The sequence below is a fragment of the Mastigoproctus giganteus genome, chromosome 9 (assembly GCF_048544385.1).
Source record: "Mastigoproctus giganteus isolate SK-2022 chromosome 9, ASM4854438v1, whole genome shotgun sequence".
Taxonomy (NCBI): Eukaryota; Metazoa; Arthropoda; class Arachnida; order Uropygi; family Thelyphonidae; genus Mastigoproctus; species Mastigoproctus giganteus.
The window spans coordinates 158,847,447-158,858,491 of NC_143583.1; the positions used below are offsets into that span (position 1 = coordinate 158,847,447).

At 37.3% G+C, this 11,045-nt stretch overlaps 1 protein-coding gene across 1 annotated transcript in view; it reads left to right on the forward strand.

Moving 5' to 3' along the window:
* The window catches only part of LOC150080841 (uncharacterized), an 852,072-nt gene extending 842,246 nt beyond the window's left edge, over positions 1-9,826 (forward strand). The window contains exon 41 of the mRNA XM_090381010.1: positions 9,547-9,826. Within this exon, the coding sequence (XP_090237136.1) occupies positions 9,547-9,825 (279 nt within the window). The 3' untranslated portion in view covers position 9,826. The remainder of the gene's footprint in view (positions 1-9,546) is intronic.
* The last annotated feature ends 1,219 nt before the right edge of the window (positions 9,827-11,045 follow it).

Below are 11,045 nucleotides of genomic sequence, written 5' to 3' on the forward strand. Positions count from 1 at the left end.
ATTGGGTCCATTGTTTTCTGTGTTTACAAATGATATTGATGATGGTATGTCCAAGTTTGCTGACGATACGAAGGTTGGCAGGGTTGTCAAGGACACTACTGACACTATGCTACTGCAACAGGATCTGGAAATGTTGAGCAGATGGGCTGAGAGGTGGCAAATGAAGTTTAACATTGACAAATGTAAAGTACTACACTGACAGTGGTAGAGAATGAGAGGGACCTGGGGCTGGTTGTGCAGGCAGATATGAAGTTTTCTGAGCAGTGCAGACGGGCTGCAAGAGTAGCTCATGGTGTATTGTCGATGATATATAGGAATTTTTCTAGCAGTGATAAGGAGGTGATTATTCCCTTGTATAAGGCAATGGTCAGACCACACCTAGAGTACTGTATACAGGCCTGGAGGCCTCATTTCAAGAAGGATGTAGAGATGCTGGAACAGGTACAGAGAAGGGCAACAAGATTAGTGAATGGAACAAAGGGGTGCTCTTACGAAGAAAAGCTTAAGTTTTGCAAATTACAGTGTCTGGAGACTAGGCACCGGTGAGGTGATCTGATAGAGGTGTATAAAGCCTTGAATGGTTTGAGCATGCTCAATGCTGATGGGATTCTTCCTCTTGCTCAGAATAATCACCTGAGAGGGCATAAATTCAAATTGAGAAAAGACAGATGTAGGACAGACGTGAGGAAATTTGCCTTTAGCCAGTGGGTGGTTGGTTGGTGGAATAAACTTCCATCCCTTGTCGTGGAAGTTGATAGCCTAAATAAGTTTAAGGCTCAGCTGGACAGGTATTTCGAATGAACAGGGGGTGAAGTGGAAGTAGTAATTTTTTATTTATTTATTTTTTTTTTTATTTATTTTTTTTTTGGCTGATGCGATAAGGCTCCATGAACTGCTCTGGCAGCTTGTCTGCGCTGCTCTGAAAACTTCATCTTTTGTATTTTAGCATTAGCTAATGCTAATATACAAAAGATATATGCTCAAAAAGTGATTAAAATCTTCAAAATACTTATTTATTACAATTTAATTTCTACTATTCTTCTGTGCTACTGGTTACTCTTTACTTTTGGTGTAAAGAAAAAAGTAACCAGTAGCACAGAAGTTTTGTAAACAGCTCGCTACTCATACCGCTATCATGCTGGTACCAAAACACCAGCATGATAGCAGTATGAGTAGCGAGTTGTAACTTACAAAATCATTAGCTAAATTTAAAAAATAAGCTAACAAATGCTACTAAAAATATTTAATCTATTTGTAAAACAGAAATTAATACATTAACTAATCTAAAGGAAAACTTATCCGTTTGCAGCAGCAACAGAAGTCTACATCTCACCAAGTGACACCTGGAGGCCCTATCTTATGTTGAAGCTGAGCACATTGAAACAGCACTTTATATGCCATCTGATACTGAAATAGAATTCTATTCAAGATTCTGAATACATTTGAATTGAGGAATGCATAATCTGAGCAAAAGGAAAAATCCCATCAGCATTGAGCTTGCTCAAACCATTGAAAGCCTTATACACCTCAATCAGATCACCTCACAGGTGCCTAGTCTCCAGACACTGCAACTTTCAGAACTTAAGCCTTTCTTGGTAAGAGCACCCCTCTTGTTCCTCCTCACTAATCTCATTGCCCTTCTCTGTACTTGTTCCAGGAGCTCTACATTCTTCCTAAAATGAGGCCTCCAGATCTGTATATAGTACTCAAGGTGTGGCCTGACCATTGCTTTATACAAAGGGATAATTATCTCTTTATCCATGCTAGCAAAGTTCCTGTATATCATTGATAAGGCTCCATGAACTGCTCTGGCAGCTTGTCTGCACTGCTCTGAAAACTTCATATCTGATGGCACAATTACTCCCTGGTCTTTTTCATTCTCCACTACGCTAAATGTAGTACCGAACAGTTGGTACATTACTGTGGGATTACTGCTACCCACATGCAGTACTTTGCATTTGTCAATGTTAAACTTCAGTTGCCTACCCTTCAGCCCCTCTGCCCAAATTTTCTAGATCCTCTTGTAGAGGCATACCATCATTATTGTCTTTAGGAACCCTGACAACCATTGTATCATATACAAACTTGGACATTAAGTCTGATATATGCCTTCATCAATATCATTGATAAATGTATAAAACAACAATGGTCCAGTGTTACTTTGAGTGATGATGATTCTTCACAGATGAAATCCCTTCCATTTACTAAAAAGCAGTGCCTACTTGTTCAAGCTCCCCAGAGAAATAATCCAATTAGTTATTTTGAGCTGCTTGCAACTGATGAATTTTTACAGTTGCTTGTGAACAAAACCAGTTCTTTCTTTCCCACTGTAAGATGTGAAGCACATGTAGAAAGATATTCGCATGGAGGAGATGAATATTTTCTTGGGATTAGTTCTTCACACAGGGACAATTTGTGCACCACAAATCCAAGATTATTGGAAAAAAATCAACTATTTGCAATGAAGTGCTTTTCACCATTCACAAGGAGAAATAGTTTTTAGCGATAATGAGATGCCCACACTTTGCCCAAAATCTCAAACTGCCTGCAGACTATTTTTATAAAATCCAGCCTTTATTGGACCAGCTAAATAGCACTGTCCTAAAAAATTATTATTCAGAAAAACAGTTATCACTAGAGGAATCTATGATTCTCTGGAGAGGCCGGCTACTTTTTAGACAATATATACAAAATAAAAAAAAACACAAGTATGGCATAAAACTATGCTGACTGACCCAAATAGTCTAGTATTGAAGTGTCTAGTATACACCAGTGCTTTTTTTTGTAAAAAAAAAAAAAATGTGCCGATACTCATTCTTTTCTATCTAGAAAATTAAAAGGACATGAAAAGTACAGTACAGTACAGTACAGTACAGTACAGTACAGTACAGTACAGTACTCTAAAAAAATTGTTACTTAGTAGTAAGTAACAATATCAGGAAACAGTTACTTAGCAGGAATAAAAACAACAAATTAAGTATATTAACACAGTTTATTATTCAAGTATATAAAATAATAAGTAAAAATTAGTAAAAAATTAAGTAAAAATAATTTAATAAAGTTTTTATAAAATATTCCAAATTTTTATTGAGTTCTTATCCAACACACTATGCTGACTTCTTACTGTTTGGACTAGCTGAATGATTTTGTGTCTGTTGCTGAATGATGTTTCCAAAGCAGCCACGAATCGGCATATTTGCTGAATCGAAGCGTGTCAGCGGTGGGCCTACAATTTTAATTAAAAAATGGTAGTGAAGAAATTGTTTTTGTCATCAACGAAAGCTCTGGTTGGGCTGACGATCAGATTCATTTGTGAAAATCCTTGTTCACATTCAATTGATGAAATTGGTATCATATTCAGAGTACTCATCAAATGCTCTTCAATTTTTCCAAAACTCTTTTCGATTAGGTATTCCCGAAATGGATGAATTGCATCTCTTTCATTTAACCTAATTGACAATTTTCTAACTTCAAATAATCATCTGTTGTTTCGCAGAAGTGCGTTATCCACATTTTCCCTATCTCTATTTACATGGTCACAGTAGCTGAATATCTGAATGACATCTACATTTTGGCCAGTATAAAAAAAAAAATAAATAAAATAAATTTAAAAACTAGCAAAAATATTGATGACGAGAGAAGGAAAATGAGAACAATGAAGGTATTAAACCTTCTAAACATGAAATGTTGGCATTTGGTGAGAATGTCGGGGTAAAAGAAAATCACTCTCTCCTAATTCTTGAACGGGGTGCTTATAGTTGATTCATAGCAGTGTCCAACTTACGGTCTGTACAGAAAGTGAATTAAAACAGCATTTTAAATTTTGCTAATTATCAAAAAAAATTTCACTGCAGTAGAAGGTGAACCAGAGCCCATTGAGAATACCCCTTGATCTGCTCACTATTGACCAGTGCGACTTCTCCATATTTCAGACAGGTGGTCGGATAGGTTTTACCAGGTACCACTAAGTTGTAGAATGGTAATCCCTTTAGCTCTCTCAATTCTTGCCTAGCAGCAGCACTAATTTCCTAAATTGCCTGAAGGCCAGAAATGTGAACAGTGTGTATCCAGTTAAATCTTTCCTAAGCCGTTCGTTATATGAAAATGTTCTTCGCTCAACTGAAACTATTTTAAATGTAATTTCCAAGGGGAATTAAAAAAAAAAGTTCACTATAAAAGGAGTTTGTTGAACAGAAGTCCGGCTGCATGTTGGACATTCTTTGCATATGGATTATTTTCACAATTCTTGTACTTTTTGAATATGATTATTCGAGGCCAACACATACCTATACTGACAGAAAAAAAATTCTGAAGAATATCATGTCTTTTCATTTGAAACAGCCAACTGTGTGGCTGTTTCAAATGGAAAGACAAGAGAGAGACATTCTAATAATTTCTACTCAGCTCAAGCTTGTTATTGGTTATTTGGTTTTTATGAGCATTAGCAACTAAGGCCATATTGCTCCAGGATATGCGGTGGTCATTCCCTGACCTTTCCGCATCCTCCGTATTTGGTGGTGACGGGCTCGAACCCCGGTCTAATCAAGAAGCGTGTGCTACACACTGCTGCTCCTTCCCACCTGGCTACGGAGGTGCCTATTGAGCTCAAGCATGAAACGATAGAAGTCAGAAACAAGAGAAGCCAAACAAATGTGCCCAAATATGTCTGGAGTAGATCGTAAAGACGAAATAATGGCTTACTGTCCATGTAAAAGAAAGATGGTTCATGGTACAAAAAACTAGCAATTCATATTTCTCATACTATGCTTCTGAATGCCTTTCATCTCTTCAATAAACAATTGGGAAAAAAAATTAATTTATATGACTTTTGCTTTGTTATCATAAGAGATTTTCTTGCAAGGTCAGGGTATACAATGGACATATAATGCAGAAAGGTGTCATCCATGTCATCAGGCTAGCAAAAAGGAAAGATAGATCATACTATCATGATGTAGTGTCTTGAGAAGCCAGTGCTTTGTTTTGACTGCTTTGTAGAATATCATAAACAGCTACAGTGAAATATAAAGTGAAGTTTAGTATATAATATAACTGATATAAACTAGAAATGTTTTCTTTCAAAAATTATGGCGATTTTATTCAAAATGTTTGTATGCTTGTTTTATTGCCAAAGCAACTAAGGTACAATACATCAGTGTATTGTGTCTGTAAATTTGCATGTATTCTGTGATCTCTTTGCCATCTGAAAAATCTGAGTTTCTGCATGGTAAAAACCATACAACTCATGCCGGTGGCCTAGGGTTGAATAGTTTTTGCCCTGCATAATTTATCCATGGTGTTAAAAAAAAAAGTTTACAAAACATAAACCATCTTGCTCAGATTTGAGTCCACGCCTTTATGACATGGAGTGGGAAGACAAAAACTATTACCAAACATACATTCTGTTGTTGTTGTTTGGTTTTTAGGAGCATTAGCAACTAAGGCCATATTGCTCCAGGTATATGCGGTGGTCATTCCCTGACTTTTCTGCATCCTCCGTATTTGGTGGTCATGGGCTCGAACCCCGGTCTAATCAAGAAGCGTGTGCTATGCACTGCTGCTCCTGCCCACCTGGCTATAGAGGCACCAAACATACATTCATAGCTTGTGCCAGTGATGCAAATACATGACACTTTCTTTGTGTGCAAAAGGACACTTCATTCCTAAAAATACTCACTGAAGAATGACATTGAGTCAAAATCTAGGAAAAAAATATGTTACACTAAAGGCACATAGGAACCTTAAAATATAAGCAGCAGCAAACGTGTTAATGACCCAAATAAAGCACCGTTCACAGATTATGCCATCTCTGATTCTCAAGAGAGCTTTAGTAATAAAGAAGGCTACTAGTCCACCTCCTCTCCTCCCTGAACTTGATGAAATGGGAAACTTGTAATATCTGTTACATTTAAGCAAGAGCAAGCATTTCAATTTGGCCAGAGAGAATCATTTCTAGAGAATCCAGTATGTCACAAATGCTCCTAACATTTTGGAACATCAACTCTGTTTCTTCATATATTTCAGGTATCACCTGAAGTGGAACTCTGTTGATCTTGTCTCTTCTGTGTGGTGGAGGATTTCCCCTTTCGTATAATAATCAGAGTATAATGCTAAGAGTGTTCAATTTTATTGAACGTTCTTAGCATTGTGCTTCTGACTATGCAGGATGTTTAGACAATTTGTCACAGACATCAGGTGAGCATGAATATAGAAAAAAGTTATGTTGTGCTCTTTCCTGGCAGTTGAAATACATGTGCATGAAAATTGTAATCTTGCTTCAGTGCAGCAACAATGTACTACACTGACAGTGGTAGAGAATGAAAGGGACTTGGGGGTGATTGTGCAGGCAGATATGAAGTTCTCTGAGCAGTGCAGACGGGCTGCAAGAGTAGCTCATGGAGTATTGTCAATGATATACAGGAATTTTTCCAGCAGGGATAAGGAGGTGATTATTCCATTGTATAAGGCAATGGTCAGGCCACACCTAGAGTACTGTATACAGGTCTGGAGGCCTCATTTCAAGAAGGATGTAGAGCTTTAGAGTATTAGTGAATGGAACAAAGGGGTGCTCTTACGAAGAAAGGCTTAAGTTTTGCAAATTACAGTGTCTGGAGACTAGGCACCAGCGAGGTGATCTGATAGAGGTGTATAAAGCCTTGAATGGTTTAAGCATGCTCAATGCTGATGGGATTCTTCCTCTAGCTCAGAAAAATCACCTGAGAGGGCATAAATTCAAATTGAGGAAAGACAGATGTAGGATAGACGTGCGGAAATTTGCCTTTAGCCAGCGGGTGGTTGGTTGGTTGGTGGAACAAACTGCCATCCCTTGTGGTGGAGGTTGATAGCCTAAATAAGTTTAAGGCTCAGCTGGACAGGTATTTTGAACGAACAGAGGGATGAAGTGGAAGTGGATTTTTTTTTTTTTTTTTTTTTTTGGCTGATGCTGCATAAGCTTGCTTTCTTGCATCAAATGCCTCTACTAATGCTAATGTCTTATGAAATTTAAGATTGGATTGGCAGGTGACATATCAATGTCAACTAACACTGATTTGAAAACAACATTTGGACCCCCCCAAATTCCTATGTCCTCTGTAGGAACTGAGACTTCAGTTTGATGCAGTACATCAATGTCTATCATTTGAAGTAGAGGACTGTTAAATAGGTGAAGTTTTCATTGTTGGAACAAGCTTTTATCTAATGTTGTACAAGTTAGTAGTTTGAATAAATTCATGGAAGAACTAGACAAACTGTTAGAAGGAGATGAACAATTGTTATGGGAAGTGTAGGTTATTTCTCCCTCCCCTCTTTTTTTTTTTTTTTTTTTCTTTTTTGTTAGTTGTTGATGCATCATTTTCTGTGGCCATAATGCACCTCCCAAAGTTTTGCATTTTCTACTCTGATCCAAGCCCAAGGTGGCATTCAACCTTTGGGTTGCCAGGCAGGCACCTTACCTACACAGCTAGCTGGGTCGGCCCCTACCCTCTTAGCTGATGCTGTATAAGCTTGCTTTTTTACATTATTTGCCATTACTAATACAATTTCTCTGAGAGATAAGTGTTAGAGAGAGTGGAACTTATTGGGCAAGCTCCTGACATTTTTAAGGAAATATCATAATTTGGAGAATCGGGTTCAGTCTCCATACTAGCTATTGGTTGCCATGAGCAGCATTTCTCAAACTGTGGTTCATGGGCTCCCATCTTTCTTTAAATAGTTTTAATAATGTTGCAGTAAGCCAGCCCTTTTGATCCATTATGATGTGGATGTCACTAAAAAGGAGGTGTAGGATGGGTGCTTGTCTGATTTATTCCCATCCACTTCAATTCCATGTTCCACCAAGAAAAAGGTTTTGATACTCACTGTTTTAATCTGGATACGAAGATCCTTTCTTTGATATAACTATTATTTGGGATATACTTACTCTTGTGTAGGCTGTTTGGGGGGGGGAGGGAATTCATAATTGTCATTGTCTCCAGAGAACTACAGGTAGAAACATTGTGTGCGATTGTTTTCTCAGGTGATTACCTGCTATGGGAGTAGAAACTATTTTGACTGAAGGATTCTATTGTCTTAAGTTTAATACATTCATTTCTTCCCCTTCACTGTATATCTGAAGTGGAAGCAGAGAGAAAGTAAGCCTGCTTCCCAAACCCTTCTCAGGTATCTTTGGTGGAGAAGGAGGTACAAAATAGATTCCATAAATGAATTTTTATGGAATCTATTAGTGTGCCAATTTCACTATTTCATGTCATGCAGTTGGTCATCCATTTTTCTAATTTCTTTGTTTCTGGCTCATTAGGGTTATAAGGCTTACAAGCAGTGATTAATGATCTCAAAGATAGTAATAGTAGTAATAATGGCAAATTATGCAAGAAAGCAAGGTTATATAGTATCAGCCAAAAAAGCCCACACAATTTATCCATCCATACCCTCCAAGAATTTGGTCTAGATCTTCCTTGAATTTATTTAACCCATCCACTTCCACAACAACAGGTGGAAGACTATTCCAACAATCAACCACCCACTGGCTGAAGGCAAGCTTCTGCACATCTATCCTTCCTCAGCAAGTGGAAGAATGCCATTAACATTCAGCTTCCTCAATCCATCCAAGGCTTTAAACACCTCGATCAGATCTCCCCACAGGGGCCTAGTCTCGTGATGCTGCAATTTGCAGAACTGAATCCTTTCTAGGTAAGGGCATCCTTTTGTTCCTTTCTCTGCACCCATTCAGCAGATCTACATCCTTCCTAAAACGAGGCCTCCAGATCTGTATACAGTATTCAAGATGCAGCTTAACTGTGACCTTATACTATGGGATAATCACCTCCTTATCCCTGCTAGCAAAGTTTCTGTATATCAGTGACAAAACCCTGTGAGCTGTCCTAGAAGCACATCTGCACTGCTCAGAGAATTATGTCTGACTGCACAATTACCTCCAGGACTTTTTAATTTTCATGTCATTCCACAAAACTGGGAATGTATTTGGTGAAGCAGAAAATCAGCTTGACACAGTTGCACAATAATCTTTTAAAAGTGGCCTCTGTTTCTAGCTCAGTAGGCTCTTTTCATTAAGATAGACAGTAGCCTTGAAACTGTGTCAAAAGGCTTTATTGTACATCCATACCTGGGTACAGAGGTGCAATAAAAAGACTCACCCATAGCCAGGTTACTATTAATAATTAATTACCTGACTATGGCATAGATGAAAGAAGGATCCAGTCTTATAGCTCATAATATTAGGAATGTATGGGTACTACAGATGAGCATTTTATAGGAGATATTCACTATTAGACAGGATACATGGAGTGTAGATAAATCCCTATACTGGTAGATAGAACTAGCAAAAGAGAGAGAGAGAGAGAGAGAGAGAGAGAGAGAGAGAGAGAGCGCGCTTTGTACTGCAGTACTTATTTGACAAGAATGGTACTATAATTAAATATATTTATCATTGACTCAAACAACAACATAGTTATTAGGTTACTATAAACTTATTTATTATTTATCTTTTCTTTTTTCAATTGTTGATCAAAATTTCATATTTAATCTTTGCAGAACACAGATTCAGGAGCAGAAGGCAGTGGTCAGGTACTGTCCTCACCAGGTTCCTGTCTAAAAGAATTCCGGCCAAACCCTTTTATCGAATGTCAAGGTCATGGACGATGTAATTCGTACACAACTGCTTACAGTTTTTGGTTAGCTACCATTAGTCATCATGAACAGTTTCGAATTCCTGACACTCAGGTCCTTAAAGCAGATATACAGCGTTCTCGAATATCTCGTTGCCAAGTGTGTATGCGTAATCCAGGGCAAACTGCTATCTCAGCTAAATGAAAACGCCTCAATGTTTACAGAATTAGTTTACTAGAAACAAGATTGATTTTATTTGTTCATGAAAATTTTCACTAATTTTGTTTTTTCTTTTAAACAAAAAAATCAAAAATATTTAAAATAATATTGTGATGTGTTGCAGTTATGGTAAATTTCTGCACTTGTAAATAATTTTAAGTGAGTTCATGTTTGCATGTGTCATATGCAAAAAAAAAATTATGTTTAGTTTATTTTAATTAATGATAAAAAGGCCATAAAAGTTGAAAATAAACATGGTGAAATTAAAACACTATTATAACATGTTGAAGAACTAGTAATGCTGACAAGATGTTAACTGCCACCTGCATACATGCAAAGAGAAAAAAAAAATTCAGAAAGATATAACTGAGCAGACAATGGCAAGATTTTATATTTCCTGCTCAAAGTATGGCATATTACTGCCAGAAAGAAGCTAGAGAACCTGCCCCACGCCACTAAAAAGAAAGTTTAGTTAATTTTCAGTTTTATGGCTTATTTGCATTGTCAGTTGGGTAGTCTATCTAGTTTGTGTTGTTTCATATTTCTGTTGTCATGTCTGCATTTGCATTGGGGACATCTATAGTTCTTTGGCTATTAGCATGCCATAACAGAAATGAAGAGTTTGGCAATTTCCACAAAGCCAATGCTACTTGAAAAAAGTAGTCACTGTGATTTCCCCAGTGCCAGACCGAGGTATTTTCGTGCCCCAGGCAGAAAGATTTTTCGATGCCCCCCTTTACACTAAGGATATATATTGTTTTTTTCATGATTTGTAAAATTTGGCACCCCAGACCTGTGCTAAACTGTGCCTTAATCCTGCACTGAATTTCCACCAAACTTTATTTCTTTTTAATTTTTTCTTCTTTAGTGGGTGCCTCCATGCATGCATGGATTAGGTCAAGTTGGACATTTTCCTGTCTTGTTTTTGGCTACAGTTACACCATACTTTTAGTAGGAAACCATGCCACTGTGTAAGTGTAGGCTTGTACTCAATTATTTATCCTTTTCTTTTGCTTGTATGCAGGTGGGAGTTTGGCACCTCACCAGCATTACTGGTTACAGTTTGCATATATCTCTTCAACTTAGTATAATAGTCTTTTAATTTCTTAAAAATCATTATAAAGGATCAGTATTATTATAATACTGAACACATTCTCATCAATTAAGTGTGTCATACTTATTTATGTACATATGGCCATTCTTGT